The sequence below is a fragment of the Nerophis ophidion genome, linkage group LG10 (assembly GCF_033978795.1).
Source record: "Nerophis ophidion isolate RoL-2023_Sa linkage group LG10, RoL_Noph_v1.0, whole genome shotgun sequence".
NCBI classification, from domain to species: Eukaryota; Metazoa; Chordata; class Actinopteri; order Syngnathiformes; family Syngnathidae; genus Nerophis; species Nerophis ophidion.
The window spans coordinates 15,876,668-15,898,269 of NC_084620.1; the positions used below are offsets into that span (position 1 = coordinate 15,876,668).

At 40.5% G+C, this 21,602-nt stretch overlaps 1 protein-coding gene across 8 annotated transcripts in view; it reads left to right on the forward strand.

Annotated features, from left to right (window-relative positions):
- Positions 1-21,602, forward strand: part of chd3 (chromodomain helicase DNA binding protein 3) — a 66,494-nt gene that overhangs the window by 15,168 nt on the left and 29,724 nt on the right. For 5 of the 8 annotated variants that reach the window (XM_061912628.1, XM_061912623.1, XM_061912627.1 and 2 more), the window contains exons 10-34: positions 330-533; positions 1,539-1,762; positions 2,015-2,146; positions 2,238-2,334; positions 2,402-2,593; positions 3,725-3,925; positions 4,000-4,137; positions 4,307-4,428; positions 5,365-5,538; positions 5,614-5,755; positions 8,700-8,831; positions 8,908-9,025; positions 9,106-9,230; positions 9,311-9,542; positions 10,717-10,901; positions 11,394-11,571; positions 11,639-11,725; positions 16,165-16,250; positions 16,463-16,596; positions 16,677-16,821; positions 18,823-19,000; positions 19,085-19,239; positions 19,677-19,848; positions 19,925-20,017; positions 20,101-20,232. In XM_061912628.1, the coding sequence (XP_061768612.1) occupies positions 330-533; positions 1,539-1,762; positions 2,015-2,146; positions 2,238-2,334; positions 2,402-2,593; positions 3,725-3,925; positions 4,000-4,137; positions 4,307-4,428; positions 5,365-5,538; positions 5,614-5,755; positions 8,700-8,831; positions 8,908-9,025; positions 9,106-9,230; positions 9,311-9,542; positions 10,717-10,901; positions 11,394-11,571; positions 11,639-11,725; positions 16,165-16,250; positions 16,463-16,596; positions 16,677-16,821; positions 18,823-19,000; positions 19,085-19,239; positions 19,677-19,848; positions 19,925-20,017; positions 20,101-20,232 (3,778 nt within the window). The remainder of the gene's footprint in view (positions 1-329; positions 534-1,538; positions 1,763-2,014; positions 2,147-2,237; positions 2,335-2,401; positions 2,594-3,724; positions 3,926-3,999; positions 4,138-4,306; positions 4,429-5,364; positions 5,539-5,613; positions 5,756-8,699; positions 8,832-8,907; positions 9,026-9,105; positions 9,231-9,310; positions 9,543-10,716; positions 10,902-11,393; positions 11,572-11,638; positions 11,726-16,164; positions 16,251-16,462; positions 16,597-16,676; positions 16,822-18,822; positions 19,001-19,084; positions 19,240-19,676; positions 19,849-19,924; positions 20,018-20,100; positions 20,233-21,602) is intronic. The other 3 variants (XM_061912626.1, XM_061912631.1, XM_061912625.1) reach the window with 2 other exon arrangements.

Genomic DNA, 21,602 nt, shown 5'->3' on the forward strand with positions numbered 1-21,602 from the left:
GCTCTCTCTCTGTCTGTATATATATATATATATATATATATATATATATATATATATATATATATATATATGTGTATATATGTATATATATATTGCTAGTGTCATTTCGATGCTGATGCTACCCATGGTGTCAATATTATTTATATTTGGTTTGATCCGGCCACCTCCAGTTTGTGCCTCAACTGCACCAATTTACCAACCTCCATGATTGGAGCACTATATTTTACACACACCTCTTGGTTCTAGGCTGTTGTTTTTGGTTTAATTTACTGCTAAACATAAGGAAAATGTCCTTAAATCTCTTGTAATGCTTTGTGTTATTCTTCCAGTGTCCACCGATTCAAGGACGAGTACAGAAGATCCTTCACTGGCGGTGGGGCGAACCCCCGGCTCCCATTCCTGTGCCGCCTGCCCCTGACGCACCACCTGATGAACCTCCTCCGCCACCTATGAAGGGCAGAGCTGAGCGGGAATTCTTTGTCAAGTTGGTGGGCCAGTCCTACTGGCACTGTACATGGATCACTGAGCTGCAGGTACCCAGGGGCGTGGAAGTGGAGGGGAAAGTGGGGATGTTGTATTGGGGCCCCGAGCACAAGCCGGCCCCTGGGATTTTTTAAAGTCTGAATATTTTTTTTGTAATTTAAATATGCTAGTTATAAAATAGCAACATCATAAATGTTTAGATAACATAATTATAACCTTATTATTGAACAATAATAAGGTTACTTGATTCCGCCTGTGTGCAGCTGGGATAGGCTCCACCAGCTCCCTGTGATGCCTTAAGGGACAAGAAAATAGCAAATGGATGGATGAAAAAAAATACATATTCCAAGACTATTATATCTATGTCCCCTTTAAAAAATACAAAATGGTTTGTTTCACCTGGATAGCAACAAACATAGTTTTGAGCATTTCACTCAACACAGACCTCATAATCTCATCAAAGCTTACCTTACAGCATTTTGAAACAAGAATGAGATGATGGAAGAAAGGTGAAAAATTCATTTATTCTGTCTATGGCAGCATAGGAGAAAGTTATGTACAAGTTTTGTAGTTTTGCCTCTCATTTTCCATAACTGTAATGCGTTCAAGGCCCTTTAATTTAGGTTAAAAACTTAAAAATATGATTATTGAATTAATATTTTAGACACTTTGCTTTTAATTTGTTGCCACTTTTTTGTAATCAGAAAAAAATCAATAAAAAATAATTATTTTGGGGGTTATCTAGCTATAATGTAGTTGAGGTATAATCCCATCTTTTATGGTCAAAACATTAATTTGGGTTTTCACTTGTGTTTTAAAAAGCGGGTTTCAACCAAATTCATGCAATAGTATGTATTTTTAGTCCAAGTGTGTTTGTATAGGGCAGCGTTGGTTTAGTATGGGATAGGTGGCCCTCAGGATTATTGTGTACAATAAGGGCCTCAGCAGGCATTACGTGCATCCCCCCCCCCCCGCCAAAAAAAAGGAAATCCAATATGACACTTACATTGAGAAAAATGATTTTAAGAAATGTCTCCCTTGTTGCTGCCTGCCAGTTGGAGATCTTCCACTCAGTGATGTACAGAAATTACCAGAGGAAGACAGATATGGACGAACCCCCCAGTTTGGACTACATCTCGAGCGGCGAGGATGAGAACGGGATGGGAAAGAGCGAGAAGAGGAGGGCTAAAGACCCGCAATACGCCATCCTTGAAGAGAAGTACTACAAATATGGCATAAAGCCTGAGTGGATGATAATCCATCGCATCATAAACCACAGGTAGAGTGTAGTATATGCAATAGTACATAGTACAGTGGAATCCATTTAATTATTTATATTATAAAAACGTGACTGCTTAAATCAGCTCAGGTCATTTTAATGAAAATCATTTTAGCAAATGCGCAGGCAATGTCGCCAAACGCTTATGTCAATATGAGTAAAGTCATCAAAGGGACGTCGACATAAACAGCTTCCACTGTATCTAGTGTGTGTTTATTTAAGTGATGCCCTCATTGCTGCTGTTTGCTTCAGTGTTGATAAAAAGGGCATCTACCACTACCTGGTTAAATGGAGAGACCTGACCTATGATCAGTGCACCTGGGAACGAGATGACATGGACATCCCCGACTTTGGTATTTACAAGACCAACTACTGGAGACACAGGTGGGCTTTTTGGATCTGGACCCAACCTCCTCAATGGAGGTCTGCGCTCATTTAGTACTCCAGTTTTTATTTATTGTTGCTGCTCTAAAAGGGACTCCATCATGAAGGAAGACCCGGACAAACCCAGGAGGATGAGGAGTAAGAGTCAGGAGGGCGAAGACGAATCTCCCGCCTCACCAGTCACTGATGTGAGCTCACTCTGCCCCAGTCTAAATTGACTTCCATTTTACTTCCTGGTTGAACTTCTCGTTGCAGCCTACGATCAAATACGAGGAGCAGCCAGACTTTGTGACATTGACGGGCGGCACCCTGCACCTGTACCAAATGGAGGGTCTCAATTGGCTTCGCTTTTCCTGGGCTCAGGGCACCGACACCATACTGGCGGACGAGATGGGTCTCGGCAAGACCATCCAGACCATTGTCTTCCTCTATTCTCTCTTTAAAGAGGTACCCATCTTTTCCTACTTTTTGTCTGACCACAAAATGTTAATATAGTGAAGCCGCTTATGTTGACAACCCAGAACTAACGTCAATCTAAATGGTTATTGACAAAACCGAAATTTTCTGTGGTTGAATCCAAGTGGTTTATTTTTCTTACTTTGCACTGAACATTGTACGTTTTAACACTATGTAACTAGATCGTTGTTATGTTGCTGTGGTTGTTTCACACTGCTTAATGATAACAATGAAGTTACAAATTAACGGACAGACTTTTCATAGAAACGACACTTCTGGTCTTAAATTTGATTTTGACCAAAGCTGTCAAACATGTATGTCGATTTTGACGCAAGCGAACAGTTTTTAGTAAAACAAAGAACACTGGTTAAGTTGGCTCAGTTTAGTTCAGTTCACCAATTAATTTCGAACAAAATAAACCATCCACACAATTCAAACATCTCTTAATCTACATGAAACAATAGTAATAATAATACAGAAATTAACAGAAACAAAGAAACATGGTGTGTGTCCGAAAAAGAGCAGGAAGAAGCAAAAGTTTATATTGTCCTGTCCCATCACTCAGATATTTTGACTCTTAATCATCAATACAATACATAATCACCTGACAGGCTGACACTAAACAATATTAAGTACATGTCATTTAATTTCATTTACACATACTCAGAATAATAAACCCACTCCTCATTTCATCAACTGTAGTTTGGATAAATACTTTATATCCTCAAGATAATGACTATTTCCTCTTTGTTGTGCCTGTAAAAAATATTTGTTTTGTATTTCTTTTTAAATTGACTATTGCTTTGTTTGATTTTCTGATCCAACTAATTTCACTGATTTGCCCCACAAACCGATATGCAATATTTTTTCTTTATTCAATTTACCCCTCAAATTATATTTTCTATCTCTATCTTTGAACATGTTTTGGATATTTGGTGGTTGCGTCTTGTTCCAAATATATCTTATACTGCAACAGATCCATACATTTTGTGATAAAGATTGTATTTGTGTGTTCCTGATACCCATCATTGTTTATTCTTCTCAGTGCTCTTTTTTATAATGTGCGTAACTTTTGCAATTGGGTTGTCAACAACTAAAAAGAGTTGCACTCTTATTCCCCAGGGTCACACAAGGGGTCCTTTCCTGGTTAGTGCCCCACTCTCCACCATCATCAACTGGGAGCGGGAGTTTGAGATGTGGGCACCCGACTTCTACGTGGTGACCTACACGGGCGATAAGGACAGCCGAGCTATCATCAGAGAGAACGAGTTATCATTTGACGACTCGGTCGTAAAGGGAGGGAAGAAGTATTTCAAGATGCGGGTGAGACACAACGTTCTCCCCTCAAATAAATCTAATTGACAAATCACATCATCAAACATCCTTCCCTCATGCAGCGAGATACTCCTATTAAGTTCCACGTGCTGCTGACCTCCTATGAGCTGGTGACCATCGACCAGACGGCCCTGAAGTCCATCGACTGGGCATGTCTGGTGGTGGATGAGGCTCACCGCCTTAAAAACAATCAGTCCAAGGTACTTTAAACTATCCATCCATCCATTTTCTACCGCTTATTCCCTTTTGGGGTCGCGGGGGGCACTGGCGCCTATCTAAGCTACAATCTAATTCACAAATAAACTTTGTTCCACTGTACTAGTCAGCGCCCTCTTTTGGACATACTGTGTAAAAACAACTCTTCTGCAGTTTTTCAGGCGTCTGAACGATTACAAGATTGACCACAAGCTGCTGCTGACAGGAACGCCGCTACAGAATAACCTGGAGGAGCTTTTTCACCTGCTCAACTTTCTCACGCCCAACCGCTTCAAGTACGACGCGCACACACAAACTTTCACATCAAAATGATGCCTTGAAGAAGACATATGATGATTTTAATCTACATTTAAAACACTTCCTTGTGGTTAAAATAATACATCTCTTGACTGCAAATGAAACCACATCCCAACCTCTCCAAAAGTATCACAATTTGTAAATGTAGACTGTTAAATATATATCTTGACGGCGAATGTCCCCACAACTTTTTTTCTGTCACTAATAAACTTCACAAACAGTGTACCGTAGATATTCACCTGGTCACAACATTAGGTACACCTGCCCACTCTGAACGATACAACACTGCTAATGTCACTGCATGCCGCACTTCTGTGTTATTATGCTCATTCAAACCAAATCGTATTGTCACAATGGGGCCTTTTGTTCCGTTCGAGTTCAGTGGCAAATCTAAATTCAAAGTTGCCCAGATGTGTATAAGTGCTTATTTTATAGTATTTATTTTAGTCATACAGCAGGCGGGAGGGCATGAAACTCGAAGGACTATAAGGAAGTTCCAAGGGGAGCAGTTTTAGCTGGTTGGCTCAGCAGAGGGCAAGGAAGCTTTCTGGTACAATATGGCCTTCAATAATATTAATAATAATAAAAATTACCAGATTCCCATTGTTAAAAATAAACCATAACTCCGCAAACAGAGACATCCAAAACTCCGTGCAAGCTCACGGCCAAATGCATGAACCTTATGATTTCAGACTCAGAAATAAGAATCAGTGATATTTTAATAATCCCAGAGGGGAAATTAAGATTTTCAGCACAATCCCATTCAAGAGTAGACAAACATTACAGGGAGACAGAACAGAATTTGATGCTTTGGCCTTGTTTAACACGAGTATCCAACATTGCAACAACATTTACAAGTCAAAGACGAGTAAATTCATCATACTGTAGGTCTCCCTTAATTAATAACTGTGCAGCAACCTCGAGGGCTTCTTGGAGGAGTTTGCCGACATCTCCAAGGAAGATCAGATCAAGAAACTCCACGACCTGCTGGGTCCTCACATGCTGCGGAGGCTAAAGGCTGATGTCTTCAAGAACATGCCCGCCAAGACAGAGCTGATTGTACGAGTGGAACTGAGCCCCATGCAGAAGTACGACACACCGGTCGCTCACTGGTCCTGCTGAGAGTTCTCCTTTAATCCTCGTGTTTTCTTATTTCAACACAGAAAATACTATAAGCTGATTCTCACCAAGAACTTTGAGGCTCTTAACTCAAAAGGCGGAGGGAACCAGGTCTCTCTGCTCAACATCATGATGGATCTGAAGAAGTGCTGCAACCACCCCTACCTTTTCCCTGTCGCCTCCATGGTGAGAATAACTCTTTTTTCATATCTTGTTCTATTTTCACCTCATTAGCCCGGAAAACCCTGGTACTGGGGGAAACAAGGCGTTGGTTATACAGTATTGCCATATTTTAAATAATTGTGGGTCAACATTACTATAGCCATGCCATACATCAAAGTAAAAGTTCCACCCCATACTGAAAGGGGACCTATTATGATTGTTTTTTCTACATTCAAAACACATCCTTGTCGTCTACATAACATGTATTGGTGGTTATTTGATCAACAGTTTACATAGATTATGTTTTACAGACCACCTACAAGACGCTTTCTGACCGTCTCTTCAGTATGCAGTGTTTTGTATGCAGGGCATCTACTATATAGGCACTACTTCCCGTAAGCCAGGTTGTAGTTTTCAACGCTTCTTTATCGAGTTTACTGACAGATATATGTTGGAACTATGCTTTACTTTGTATTAAAAAAGGCAACAGTGGAGGATGCAAGTTCATCTACAAGGCAGTCTGTCAAAAACAGGAGGATAAAGAAAAAGAACAACTTTATTGACTACTATGTGGGACTACAATGGCAGACTTGAACAAAAATCTTTGGGTAAATTTCCACAATATAGGGACAGCGTGGCGCAGTGGGAGAGTGGCCGTGCGCAGCCCGAGGATCCCTGGTTCAAATCCCACCTAGTACCAACCTCGTCACGTCCATTGTGTCCTGAGCAAGACACTTCACCCTTGCTCCTGATGGGTGCTGGTTGGCGCCTTGCATGGCAGCTCCCTCCATCAGTGTGTGAATGTGTGTGTGAATGGGTAAATGTGGAAGTAGTGTCAAAGCGCTTTGAGTACCTTGAAGGTAGAAAAGCGCTATACAAGTACAACCCATTTATCATTTATATGGAGATATCCACAGGTCAGACAACGTCTCGGGACAGAGAAGCATTCCAAAAGGCTCATTTTAATAAAGTATGAAGGAAGACAAAGGTTTTTTTAAACATATTTCCACCATTACATTTTTTGGGACTTATGGAGATCCCAATTACATAAAACCAGGTACCAACAGGTAAGAAAAGTTGGTTTTGCATAATAAATCCCCTTTTACTTAGCTAATGTTAACCGCTAAAACTCACTGAACATGAAGCAAAAGTGAGCGTTTATGATTCTAAATCTTGTCTTACCTTTGCTGTTTTGTGTTTCGTACAAATGAAGTTCCGCTTTTAATTTTAGTTCATATTTTTGGTTATACTGTGATATTATTTCCACCAAAAACAACGAGGGTCTCCCAATGATGGGCCTATAACAAAATTAAACGATGAGTGTGGATCTCTCAAAGTTAATCTACACCAATACATTTTTACAGGGTGTCTAAAAATGTCACTCAACTGTACAGCTTGTACTTAGATTTACAAGCTTAATTGGTTCTGCGACAGAGCTCTTAACTCACAACACCTATACTGCAAATAAACGTCCACCATTCAAATAAATTGAAATAAATTAATTTTGTGTTGGGCTTTTACGGTGGCAGAGGGGCACAATACGAAGGTCCTGCAGTCCTGGGTTAAAATCCAGGCTCGGGATCTTTCTGTGTGGAGTTTGCATGTTCTCCCCGTGAATGCGTGGGTTCCCTCCGGGTACTCCGGCTTCCTCCCACTTCCAAAGACATGCACCTGGGGATAGGTTGATTGGCAACACTAAATTGGCCCTAGTGTGTGAATGTGAGTGTGAATGTTGTCTGTCTATCTGTGTTGGCCCTGCGATGAGGTGGCGACTTGTCCAGAGTGTACCCCGTCTTCCGCCCGATTGTAGCTGAGATAGTCGCCAGCGCCCCCCGCGACCCTGAAAGGGAATAAGCAGTAGAAAATGGATGGATGGATGGATAATTTGGTGTTTGTCGCCTTAAAACAGGACAATTCTAACATGTACCATAAGTTTTGAAAATGAAAACAAACTTTTAGATGAGAAATATTGTATGAAAAACAATAAAATAGAATGTACCACAAACAACTTCGGTAGTTTATTCGATTAGTAGTTTATTGTAATAATGTACAGCCTTTACTTCTCCGTCAAACACGCCCTCACCAGCTTCTCCATATTTTCATGGATAAAATGTTTGTCGTTTAGATATTATTTACATTTTTTTTTTTGCTAACGTTAAGGTTTTACAAAGTTCACAGTGACATTTGCTACTGTACACCAGCTAATGGCGGGAATGCTTGTAACTCAATGTTTTGCTTGAAACTTAAAGCATTACATATTAGCAGAGAGAAAGCCATTATCTCAAAACACTTTTAATGTGGGGCACTCTTAAGATGAGGTACCACTGTATAAGCTTTACAACATTTGTAATGTTGCGATGTTGTAGTATCGACATAATGGATTATTTTATTACTAACAGGCTTTGCACAGCTGCCAAATAGATGTTCTTGAAGTGCCAAAGCATATATATAAATGGGATTTCAAGGCTTAATTTCTGATTTCATTCACATATGTAGACCTGATGAAAAACGTTTTTTTTTTCCCCCCTTAAACATTGTGTGGTGATTAAGAACCACTGTGCTGCAGCCAAATATCCAACTGTACTTAATTATTCAAAACAATATTATTTATTTAATACAAAAAAGTTTTGTTTATTTATATAAAATGTTATTTTTATGAATACAATGTAGTTTTGAGGGGTATTTTTGTTCATTTATCTGTGCCAGGAAACACATAGTAACTGGTGGAACAATTAATCAGTCTTTTGCTAGATAGCAGAAGGTACATCATTCACCTATCTATGTACGTCTTGTCGTTCAAACAACAGAATTAGTCATGTTACACATGTAAAATATGTTCTTTGGGTCAATAACGGTTTGGGAACACAGGTGTGGGTCTACTCTGAAGACATGAGGGAGCCTTTTAAATTGTGCAACAGTGACACCACGTGGTGGTGTAGTACAGCCATGCTCTCCCGTTTTGTTACAGGAAGCCCAGAAAACACCAAACGGTGCTTATGAGGGTTCTGCCCTCACAAAGGCTTCTGGAAAACTGACGTTAATGCAGAAGATGCTGAGGAAACTGAAGGAGCAGGGCCACAGGGTGCTGGTCTTCTCCCAGGTAGTCTGTCTTTTAACACGTGCTAACCCCCCCTCATCCCCCCATACAGCTTTGATGAAATTTGCCTTTTTTGCAGATGACTAAAATGCTGGACCTACTTGAAGACTTCCTGGATTACGAAGGTTACAAGTATGAAAGGATAGACGGCAGCGTCACAGGAGCTCTGAGGCAGGAGGCCATTGACCGTTTCAATGGTGTGTTCGTGTTGCAGAGGCTGAAATCCTGCTCTACTTAAAAAAAATTACAATGTTTTGTGGCTTTTTTCTGTTTGCAGCACCAGGCGCCTGTCAGTTTTGTTTTTTGCTCTCCACCCGAGCTGGAGGTTTAGGAATCAACTTGGCCACAGCAGACACTGTGGTCATCTTCGACTCAGACTGGAACCCTCACAATGACATACAGGTAGCCTTTGGCTGTCATGGCAGAGAAATCTTTCTCAGCTTTTCACGATTTCTCTTCTTCTGTCCCCCCGCTCGTGTCAGGCCTTCAGTCGCGCTCACCGAATCGGGCAGGCCAACAAAGTGATGATCTACCGCTTTGTGACGCGAGCTAGTGTGGAGGAGCGCATCACCCAGGTGGCCAAGAGGAAGATGATGCTGACTCACCTGGTGGTCCGGCCAGGCCTGGGATCCAAAGCTGGCTCCATGACCAAGCAGGAACTGGATGATATCCTTAAGTTCGGAACAGAGGAGCTTTTCAAAGACGAAGCAGAAGGTGCCCGAACGTTTCACCAAAAATCTAATTAAACTGGAATTCTAAAAAAAAAAATTAAAATCAGAATTTTAATATTTTTTGTTGGCCAATTATGCAACACAAGATGATTTTACGTCAATTCCCTGTAATTGAATATGACCTGATGGCCGATACTTCCTCCCTATTCTCCCCATTTCCCTGTAAGCTTCACCGTGCCAGGTCCAGTTGGCTCTACTGCCCTGGTTTTACCCGCTAGAAGCAGACACCCCCAGCTCAATCATGAACTTGCAGGAGGACTGATCCCATGTTAATTTTTTTTTTTTTTTCTTGTAATAGTATGTGCATGGATGTACTGTCAAGTCAAGACACGTGTTTTGACTTGATGGATTATTTTCTATTTTTGTAATCATTTCTGTCAAGAAAATGAACTGTCATTCTGGGACCCTCCAGGAAGAACGGCAGAAAGAACTGGATGTCTCTTTGATGCAGAACAAGACAATGAGGAGTCCAACAATAGTGATAATAATAACCCTATGGGATTATTTTCAAATTTAAACATGACATGAAAATTGCCTGTGTATGTGCGACTCTGAAAAAGTAATCCCAGAGAATCGGGATTCTGTTTTGCATTTTTGGGCATACCCATGCGGGCGGGGCCAATTGTAGAGTGCCTGGGCCCACTTAACGCCTAAAGTCCCGCACGCTATGCTCTCTCAATGTATCAGATCCTTCCTCGCTGGTTCATCGTGAAAACCAACACAAAGCATAACAGATATAAAGTACCAAGACTCAAAATAATCCAAAAATCAATCACACAGCACACAAGCTTACCGGCAACTATATTTGCAAGAGTAATAAACACTCGTCATCCAATCAATGCGATCGCCCCTGTTGCAAGTAATGAATGACAGCCACAGTAGATATAATCGAAATGAGTCAAAACACGACTGAAATAAATCCACAAAGTCGGAGAAATTGTGATAAAACAGCAGAATTAAAGCAATGGGATAAGCGAATGTCATTGCACAAATGCTCAATTGTAACAAATCATGAGAGGGCTGGGGAATTTTGCGAACAAAAGTACTGCTACAGTGGCAACATTTTGCTAATGTGCTAACTTTGCCAACCTTGGGAACCCTACTCCATTCACTCTCCTGCACTTTGTGTTAACTGTGTTCAATTTGACTGCTGGCAGGTATGAAGAACTCCTCCGGGGACAAAGTGGAGGATGAGGGCAACGTGATCCACTACGACAGCACCGCCATCGAGAGGTTGCTCGACAGAAGCCAAGATGCCACCGACGACTCTGATGTGCAGAACATGAACGAGTACCTCAGCTCCTTCAAAGTGGCCCAGTACATGGTCCGAGAGGAGGACAAGGTAATAGGCCAAGAGGAGAACATTATTTTTTCCTGTTTCGTTTCCAGCTTCACCTTTTTTGGACCCTCCAAGTTGCTGAAGGAGAAAATAAAAAGTTTTGGCAGCTAAACGCTATGCTTCATTTATCTTTGTTGTCGTGAGTTTGACTTCAGAAAGCAGTAGAATAAAGAGAAGAAAAGTAGTGCTAAATATATGAGGCGATAACTCTTACTCACATTTTTCATTTGAGCTGTATAAATATATTGACTTGTGCCGCTTTAATCCGCTCTTTGTGAGGAAACATCTGTATCTGACTAAGTAGTCAGTGAATGCCTTGAAGACATTCAGAAAATAGCTTGTTAATATTGTGCAGATATGCATAATTATGGCAAAAGTCTTTGTTCCATGGCCTTTGCCAGCTTCTCTTTACCCTCTGATTGCGCCCATATGGATACGCGCATCGCGTTATGGCTTTGTGCCTTTTGCCTGCTCTGACCTCATCCCATGCTCCAGGTTGAGGAAATCGAGCGGGAGATCATCAAGCAGGAGGAGAACGTGGACCCTGACTACTGGGAGAAACTGTTGCGGCATCACTACGAGCAGCAACAGGAGGACCTGGCCAGCAAGCTGGGAAAAGGCAAAAGGAACCGCAAGCCTGTCAACTACAATGACGCTGCGCAGGAAGATCAAGGTGAGTTCGCAGTGACAAAGGATGTTCCTTTTTAATGGAGGTCACAGGGCGCCACGTTTCCTTTCAGAGTGGCACGCTGACATTTCGGATAACCAGTCGGAATACTCGGTGGGCTCTGAGGAGGAGGACGAGGACTTCGATGACCGGCCGGAAGGTGAGCTCTCTTCGGGTGTACTCACAAGATCGGTTTTACAGTCAACCCTTCTGGCCTGCGTTCACACTGTGCATTTTGAAAATGACCAGTTTGTTTGTCTTATGACTTGTACTCAATTCTTTAACTGCAACTTCTGTCACTCGACTAACCAATAAACTAGTGGACTATTTATGTCTTATTTGCGCTCATTCGCAATGAAGAGGAAGCGTGTCACACAAGGGTGCCATTAAGTACACTCACACTAGCCACACATACTGTGCTTTAAGTGTTATAGAGGAACTGCACTTTTTTTTTATTCTGCCTATTATTCACAATCCTTATGAAAGACAAGAACACATATGCTTGTTCTATGTTTCATACATTCTAAATAGTGAATAAATGCTATCAGAAGTCAGCTAACAATGGAGCCTATGTGCGTCAGTCTATTCTGCCTATAAAAAACTCTCAAAAACATCCAAACACCTCCATTAAGGTTTTATATGCTTACGGTCAGTTTTATATGTAATGCAGTAGCGGGCACATTTATAATAATATTTATTTTTACGCATTTTGCTCATTTTAAGTGTACACGGCGCATTCATGTATTATAATTTAATTAATTTATAATAAACACATCTCAACGTTTGCTTTTTTTAAACAACATCACTGATTATTACTCACTGCAGACTTCATGAAAGCCAACAAAGATAATGAAACATCACTTACTGTACAATGTCTGCTGTCATTAAAATGCCAACTGCTGGGATGTTCATGTAGTCCCCTTTTAGATTAAAAATTACTCGTAAGAAAATGGGGGTATTACCAAGCGTCTTTTTGTGTCGTTCTCGTCATTCTGTATATAAATTGGCTGTCAAAGTGTACCAACTTATCGGAATACGTCCACATCCTTCAACTTTGCAGGTGAGAGGCATGATTTATGTTCTACAATTAACTTCCACACACAAGGAAACGAGGAAGCAGCTTATCACTCGATTATGTCAATATAGGCACACACACACTAGTGATCACGGCCCCCCTATTAAATAGTTTGTCTTTGTTAGTGTTCACAATAACAATATCAAATTCACACAATTTAAATTGAGTTTTTAGATGGTTATTTATTGGGTTTTTGGGCGGAATAGAGGACCTCCTATTAGTTTCATTGTAAGTGGAATTTTATTTCAGTTTATTTACGAGTTAGAATGCATTAAAAATATATCTGTCAGCATGTCTTTCATAATTATTGTGATATAAAGGCAAAATTCCCCAAAAAGTGAAATTCCCCTTTAAGTGGGGCCAAGTGTGACAATCCTGTTTTCTACAATAAAAAACCTTAGTACTGATGTTGGAGCAGACCACAAATTGACTGGACCAGTTTACCTTCCTATTGTCCTATTTAGATGATCATGTTGAAATAAAAAAAAAGAGATTCCGAGGGCGAAGTTTTGCTTGAGCTTTTATTTTGAAAATTATGAGGCAGAATATAGCAAACTGTCAGCCAATCCATGAAAGAAAAATCCCACAAAACATACAGTGCATCTGGAAAGTATTCCCTTTGCTTCACTTGTTACCATTTTTTTTTATAATGGGTTATTGTTTTTAGAAATATGAGAACAAAAACATATTAATTCCATTTTGAAATAAGACTAACTAAATGTTTAAAAAGTGAAGCGCTGTGAATACTTTATTATGTTATTTACCTCTGTGGGATTTGTTCTTTACATTATCAGAAAGCAGTCGCCAAACATACAGACACTTCCAGCTCTTCAAAATGAGACCACCATTGTGTAATAATATATAGAAAATACCTACAAAAAACATAATTTAAATGAGTGGGAATTAAATGAATACACTGAGAAGGAAATTTAAGTTTAAGTAGATGCACCTCCATATTGACAATGGGAAAAAAAACGTCTGCTGGAAACTTAGATAACAGCTCTGAAGCAGCCCGAGTATAAAAGAGGTGAAAGAGACACTAAGCCAAAATGAAGAATGAAAGATGTCTTTGGTAACGCTTCCACACAGCTCTGTGTTGAATTACAAGCTGTTTTTGATTTAGCTATTACACTCGCCTGGCATGCTCTCACTGGGCTTTTTGCTAGCAAACACAAGGCTCTCGCGCTCTATCTTCTGTTGTAAACTTAGGACAGGGCTGTCCAAAGTTGTGCGTTATTTTTTATTAGCCCGTGGTATACTATCCATCCATCCATTTTCTCCCACTTATTCCCTTTGGGGTTGCATGGGCGCTGGTGCCTATCTCAGCTACAACCGGGCGGAAGGCGGTGTACACCCTAGACAAGTCGCCACCTCATCGCAGGGCCAACACAGTTAGACAGACAACATTCACACTCACATTCACACACTAGGGCCAATTTAGTGTTGCCAATCAACGTATCCCCAGGTGCATGTCTTTGGAAGTGGGAGGAAGCCGGAGTACCCGGAGGGAACCCACGCATTCACGGGGAGGACATGCAAACTCCACACAGAAAGATCCCGAGCCCGGGATTGAACCCCAGATGTGGTATACTATAAAAATTAAATTTAACTGCATCAAAACTTTACAAAGGACGATTAGGGCCACTCAAAACAGAAAAAATTTATAAAAGGTTTTGTTTTGTTTCGTTTATTAGGATCCCCATTAGCTTTGGCAAAGTCCTGCTATTCTTACTGGGGTCTACAGTAACTTAAGTATCAACATCCATCCATCCATCCATTTACTACCGCTTGTAACTTTTGGGGTGGCGGGGGGTCGCTGGAGCCTATCTCGGGTTAGTGCATCTGCCTCACAATACGAAGATCCTGGGTTCGATCCTGCGCTTGGGATCTTTCTGTGTGGAGTTTGCATGTTCTCCCCGTTACTGCGTGGGTTCCCTCTGGGTACTCCGGCTTCCTCCCACCTCCAAAGACATGGACCAGGAGATAGGTTGATTAGTAACACTAAATTTGCCCTAGTGTGTGAATGTGAATGTGAATGTTGTCTGTCCATCTGTGTTGGCCCTCTGATGAGGTGGCGACTTGTCCAGGGTGTACCTACCGCCCGAAGTGTCAACATACTATATCATAAACATGTTATCACCACTTGCAGAGGACATAGCAAAACATTTACAACAGTAACATAAAACAAATATGAGACTATATAACGACTATATGACGCTATGTTAAGCATAGTTACGAGATGGGAAAAAAGCTTATATGTTGAATGTGATCAGGTCAGATGCTATAATCCTAATACAAATAACACAAGATAGATTAAATGTATTAATTCTCTAAAATAATAGGTAATTTGCCTTTGTATAAAACATACAAACATATATATCTATAAAAAAATACACATACAAATAGACTACTTAAATTGTATTTAAAAAAAACATAAGAATGTCGGTGCATGATGTTTCTGAAGGCTGCATGTGAATGATGAAGTATAGCAGAAAATACATTGGGTTTGCACAAATTTGTTACGGTGGATGCTCTTCACATAGTCGACATTGCTGTAGAGTGGGTGAGAGGCATTGCTCATAATTGCCCTAATCTTGCTGTAAATTATGTCTCTAATCACCTCTTCCAGTGCAGCAAGTTTGATGCCCACAACAGATTGAGTCTTTTTGAAAATCTTTTTGCAGTTTGTTTCTGTCTTTCACCTTAACTCTAGTTGACTACCTTTTCCTTATTTTTTTCATGTTCAGTCCCTGGCCCAAAGTCATCCACCAGTGCTGTGTACTCCTCCTACTTTTCTGTCTTGACACTATGGCCATGTCATCCAATATTTTTTTGTGGATGCTACAACCTGGAACAGTACTTGAAAGGTGGCAAACAGAAAGGGGGAAAGTAATATTCACACGGTCAAACACACAGCTCTGCGTCTTCGCATACTTTAATCTGCCCTTCAGGTACTTGGTAATCCAGGTGATGAGGGAGACATCCACATTCATGCTCTCCAGCTTCTTCCCAAGCATTCTAGGATTGATGGTGTTGAAGGCAAACGAGAAATCAAATAATTTCATTCGTACGCTATCCAGGGAGGAGTAGGCTCTCTGCAGCGAGTATACAAGCATGTCATCCACCCCCACATGGGGCTGGTATGTAAATTGTAGCCGGTCTTGTGCTGCACACACCTGTGTTCTTAGCTGCTTCAGCATTAAGTTAATTAAGTGGGAGGCAGAGCTTTCGGCCTGTAGTTGTTTAGTGCCACAGGAAGTATTTTCTTACAGTCCCAGGGACCAGGAAAGTTGATATTTTGGCTTTCCTATGCATGCTGATGACTCTTAGCATGTCCTGAACTAATAATAAACAAAAATGACACCCCTCAAACACTGAATTCCTCGTTGAATAACCCATGGATTGTAATGTCCATATATAGGCATTGAGGCATGTTCAGGGGTACAATAATCCTGCTCTAATGTTTGTTTTTAAACATCTCAAATTCTCAATCCTTAGTTCTGTTCCCCCGCAATTCCCTGCAGGTCGGAGGCAATCACGTCGCCAGCTGAGAAGCGAGAAGGACAAACCTCTTCCTCCTCTTCTTGCCAGAGTGGGAGGCAACCTGGAGGTCTGTCCGCGTGGTTTCTGTTGTGACATTTGCTGCTATGATCCAAATAACGTAGGATGTGTTAAATCTATTATTGTTCAAAACGGCCTCAGATGGGAAAAGAAGTCAAAATAATGCCTTACTGAATGCCTGCCAGAGGAACTAAAAAAAGTTTACTAGATAGTTTCTACAAGGTAGCTTTTCCCTGAAATGGAATATCGTTGTGTTGTTAGGTCCTTGGCTTCAATACTCGCCAGAGGAAGGCTTTCCTAAATGCGGTGATGCGCTGGGGGATGCCGTCTCAGGACGCTTTCTCCTCTCTGTGGTTGGTCAGAGACCTCAGAGGGAAGACTGAGAAGGAATTCAAGTATGTCAGTACAAAAATAGAAAATAAATAAGCAAACTCACCCGTTTTTGACCTTTAACACCCAAACTTGTCTCCACCAGAGCGTACGTGTCTCTCTTTATGCGTCACTTGTGTGAGCCAGTGGCTGACGGGGCCGAGACGTTTGCGGACGGCGTCCCTAGGGAGGGCTTGTGTCGCCAGCCTGTCCTGACTCGCATTGGCGTCATGTCGCTCGTCAAGAAGAAGGTATTGTTGTCTATTGCCCTACCTGGATAGGGTCCATTTTATAGTGTAACACATTAATTAATTCCTGTTTATGTCGACAATCCATCTACCCGTTTATTCAAGTCTAAATCCAGCGTGTTCTTCTGATTACAAAATTATGCCCAGTCAAAGAAAAACTGCCCATTTTTTCTGGGATATTTGCCTATCATTCATGATGTTTTTGTGAGACAAGAACACACGTCTTTCCTTTATCTGTGCATTCTAAATAGTGAAAAACTGTCAGTATGATGTGGCTGATAATGATGTTAATTGAATTAATCTATTTTGTTTATAAGACATTCTAAAAACATCCCCAAAGCGCCAACAACACTCCATTTGCGTGCTGTGACCTACATACCAACGAAGCTGTAGCAACATTACTTTTGTAGGAGCTTACACCAAGAAAGAAACCCATCGCCTTGTCCCCACTGCTCCTTCAACCACTAGCGAGTAGCCAGCTACTAGGGCTGCGAATCTTTGGGTGTCCCACGATTCGATTCAAAATCGATTTTTTTCAATTCAACATGATTTTCGATTCAAAAACGATTTTTTTCCCGATTTAAAAGGTTTTTTATTCATTCAATACACAGGATTTCAGCAGGATCTACCCCAGTCTGCTGACATGCAAGCAGAGGAGTAGATTTTTGTAAAAAGCTTTTATAATTGTAAAGGACAATGTTTTATCAACTGATTGCAATAATGTAAATTTGTTTGAACTAATAAACGAAACAAAAATATGACTTATTTTATCTTCGTGAAAATATTGGACACAGTGTGTTGTCAAGCTTATGAGATGCGATGCAAGTGTAAGCCACTGTGACACTATTGTTCTTTTTTTTTTTAAATACATTTCTAGTGATAATGTCAATGAGGGATTTTTATTCACTGCTATGCTGAATTTATAACTAATATTGATACTGTTGTTGATAATATTCATTTTTGTTTCACTACTTTTGGTTTGTTCTGTGTCGTGTTTGTGTCTCCTCTCAATTGCTCGTTTTATTGCAGCTTTAAGCATTGCTGGGTCAGGTTTGGTTTTGGAATTGGATTGCATTCTTATGGTATTGCTGTGTATTGTATTTGTTGGATTGATAAAAAAATATATATATATACTTTTTAAAAATGAGAATCGGTTCTGAATCGCACAACGTGAGAATCGCGATTGTAATTCGAATCGATTTTTTCCCACACCCCTACCTACTTAGCTTTGGTTCTATTTAAAAAGTTGTTGTAAACGTGCTATATAAATAAAATTGACTTGACTTGACTTGACTAGCTTGAGCTGCTGATAACATTGGCTTGAGCTGCTGTTGCTTGAATTTGTGAAAGTTACTTCTAGGTTATAAATCCTGCCTCTGGCGTGAGACGTTTGTGACACCTAGCAGGTAAATTGGTCAACTTTGAAAATCCACACACTACCAAGTTGATACTATATGGCTCTCAACAAATGGAACACAGCATAAAACCATCACAACATCACTGGGAAGCATTTTTCTATAAGTGTTAGGTTTACTGAATTAAGCAGGTCAATGAGACCACAGGTTGTATGTTGAAAATTACATGCAACCATCCCATCAACCACCATCTCCGTAAGTGGACATAGAAAGTCATTGTTTTAATTTCTTATTTTAACCTTCATTCATAGCAATGCTATCGTTACATCATGTACGTACATAAAACGTTATTGTATTGTTCATTGGAGGAATAGATCGTATTCCAATTACCGGCATTGTTAGCTGCCTCATACGAGCACTTTTTACAGTACAAAGAAATGGGAAATACATGTGTGTTTTGCTCTCACATAAAGATTATGACTGATAGGCAAAATTCCCAAAAATGTGCGTGTCATGATCGACTGCTTTATTTGACTTAAATTTTGAGACCCAAAAGGGTCATTTCTGTGAGAAATTATGTTTCACTAAAACAAAAAGTTACTTGTTCATAATGCCAGGTCTGGTTCTTTTCTGCATATTGATCGATAAGATTCAGGAGTTTGAGCACATAAACGGGCGGTGGAGTCTTCCAGAGCTCAAGCCTGAGGTCAGTGTGGACAAGTCCTCCTCCTCCAGGGCATCCTCTCCCGCTGCCAAGACGGCAACGCCCACCCCAGACGCCAGCTCCAACAACACGCCTTGCACCTCCAAGCCAGGTAAGCAAAGAAGTAAGTGCGCCTTTTTTACAGCAGGGGGCGTTGCTTGCTCTGCTAAGGGGAGAAGGTAAGTTGATTGATGTTGTCCATTTACAGCAACGCCTGCTCCATCGGACAAGCCTGAAAAAAACGGCAAAGAGGCAGAAAAGGACGACAAGGAAGATGGCGAGGCCCAGACAGAAAAAGACAAAGGGAGGGAGAAAGATGACGGCAAGGAGGAGGATGCAAACAAGTCTGCAGATGGTGAAGAGGTGGGCCAAAGAGGAAGGAATTCGCTTGATTAGATTAGAAATTTAGTTAGCTCCTTGTATTGAATTCATTAGATTACACATATGCACCAAAATTTGTATTTATTATTTTCCCTAATCCGCCCTTTTTGACACTCAATACTTTCACATTTTCAACTGATTCTAATGATTCCCACATGAACACTTTCAGCTCATTCTAAACATTCAATTTAACAACATCCTAAATATTCCCACTTTTTCGGAAATGTCATAACACCCTTAGATCTTTTGTTCTGTCAATATTCATCCACCAATTCAAACGATTCCAACATTAAAATGTGTATATCATTCAAAACATTCATAGTTTTTCCCAGATTTCTACATTTTCTGTGCAGCATTTCACTTCAGCTTTAGCTCTTGCTGCAAAAATGTCCATTCGTAATTTGTTTTCCTCATCGCAGAGCGCATCTTCCGATTTAAAAAGTGAGGGGAAAAAGGACGGAGACTTGAACAAGGGAGAGAAGAAAGAAACAAGCAGCAACACAGCAGAGGAGTGCAGTATGCAGCAGAAGAACGCAGCCGAGTCCAAACAAACTGCTAAACCAGAAGAGCGGGTCAAAGAAGGAAAAACAGGTAACTTCAAAGATGGCGTCAGTGGCAATGAAGTCAAACATGGAAGCGATGACTCGTGTCAACTTTGCGTCTACAGATGAAGAGAAGGAAGACGAAAAGTGGGAAAAAAACACGGAAAAGCCTGACAGGACGCCGCCGCGGGTAGCAGAGGTCACTGAAGCCAAGAAAGGTGTGTCATCCAGTCCAGAAACACTCATCCATCAAGGAGATCTGTTTCTTCTAGATGTTATCTGTAATCCTTGTCGTCAACAGAAGATGTCCAAGGTGACAAGGAGGCTGGGAAAGACGTCAGAGAAACAAAGGTCGACGTTGCCAAGGGTAACGGAAAGATGCCAGCCGAGCGACCCCGTTTCATGTTCAACATTGCTGATGGCGGCTTCACTGGTCAGTCTTGAGTGTAAATCTTTTGACCATTCCATGACAAACTTCTGTTCACTTTTGTTTGACTTGACTGTTGCATGTAAGTTTAGTCCTGAAGACCCAAAAAGTACAGTGGTACCACGGTTTTTGTACACCTTACTTTACATTGGATTCATGTTTTTGGTCCATCGTAAATCGTCTCGATTATCGTACATCCAAAGGAAAATTATGTGTCATTCCACGGAATTCAGCGCCCAAACATAGAATCCCATTGTTGGGGAGTCGGTCTCTATTTCTATAGTGTATGACTGCAAACTAAGCCATTAAATAGAACACACACACATAGACAAACACATGCAGCATTGCCAACGGTAATGCGATCACTCATTCACAGTTACATTTGTCAGTCAGCTACGTGTGCAACGTAGCTGACTGTGTTGCGATCGCTCCTCTTTCCTGAATTTCGCTATATTTCATATCAAAAAGGAATAGAGATACTAGTAAATATTCCACAGAGTCATAAAACAAATGTTTCAGTTAGTCAATGCAATCACTTCTCCACATGTGATAGAGATGAGAAATTGTAAAGCATGTTGCAACAGAAATGAAGATGACCATACACAAATACAGTATTAACACACACGGTAAATACATCCACACGTACATTCACTGTACAACCATACATATACACATACTGTACATATACAGTCATGCATATAATCACGTTTCATCAAACATATATTAACGTTGTTCCCCTAGGTGAAACTGGGTAACACATGGCAATGAAAAAGCTTAACCTATTTATACTATAACAATCTACAAGGTTAAAACAGTTGATAATTGAAACAATTGTATTGTTGATAATAGAGGTCATTTTTGTTATTATTCATTATCAGTAGTGCTATTTCTATTGGTATTTGTATTGTTCCATTTGTAGTGTAACAATGTTCATTGTAGTTTCTGTTATTACTATTATTTACTTTATTAACTGCTTCTTTGCTATCACTTTTTGTATCTTATTTGTATATATCGTATTTGCTGACGATGTTCTGTTGTTTCTGTTGTTGTGGTTGTTGTTGTTTCTCTGTCTTATCCCCCTCTTGTCCCCGCAAGTTCCTTCTCTGTTTTACTTTTTTTCTCTTTCTATCCCCTCCTGCTACGGTCCGTCTGCGCCAGATAATAATATGAGGCCATTTAATTAATTACAAACAAGGCAATACGAGAAGTATCCCACACTTCTCGTTTGTAAAGTAAATCTGTACAGAAAATATGGGCATCTACATCAACAATATGATTTGCCTGAGTAACTGGACAGGACAAAAAAAAAGAAGATGAATAAATAAAGATAAATATGATCAGTATGATAAGGCTATTGAGTTGGTTGGATATAAAAA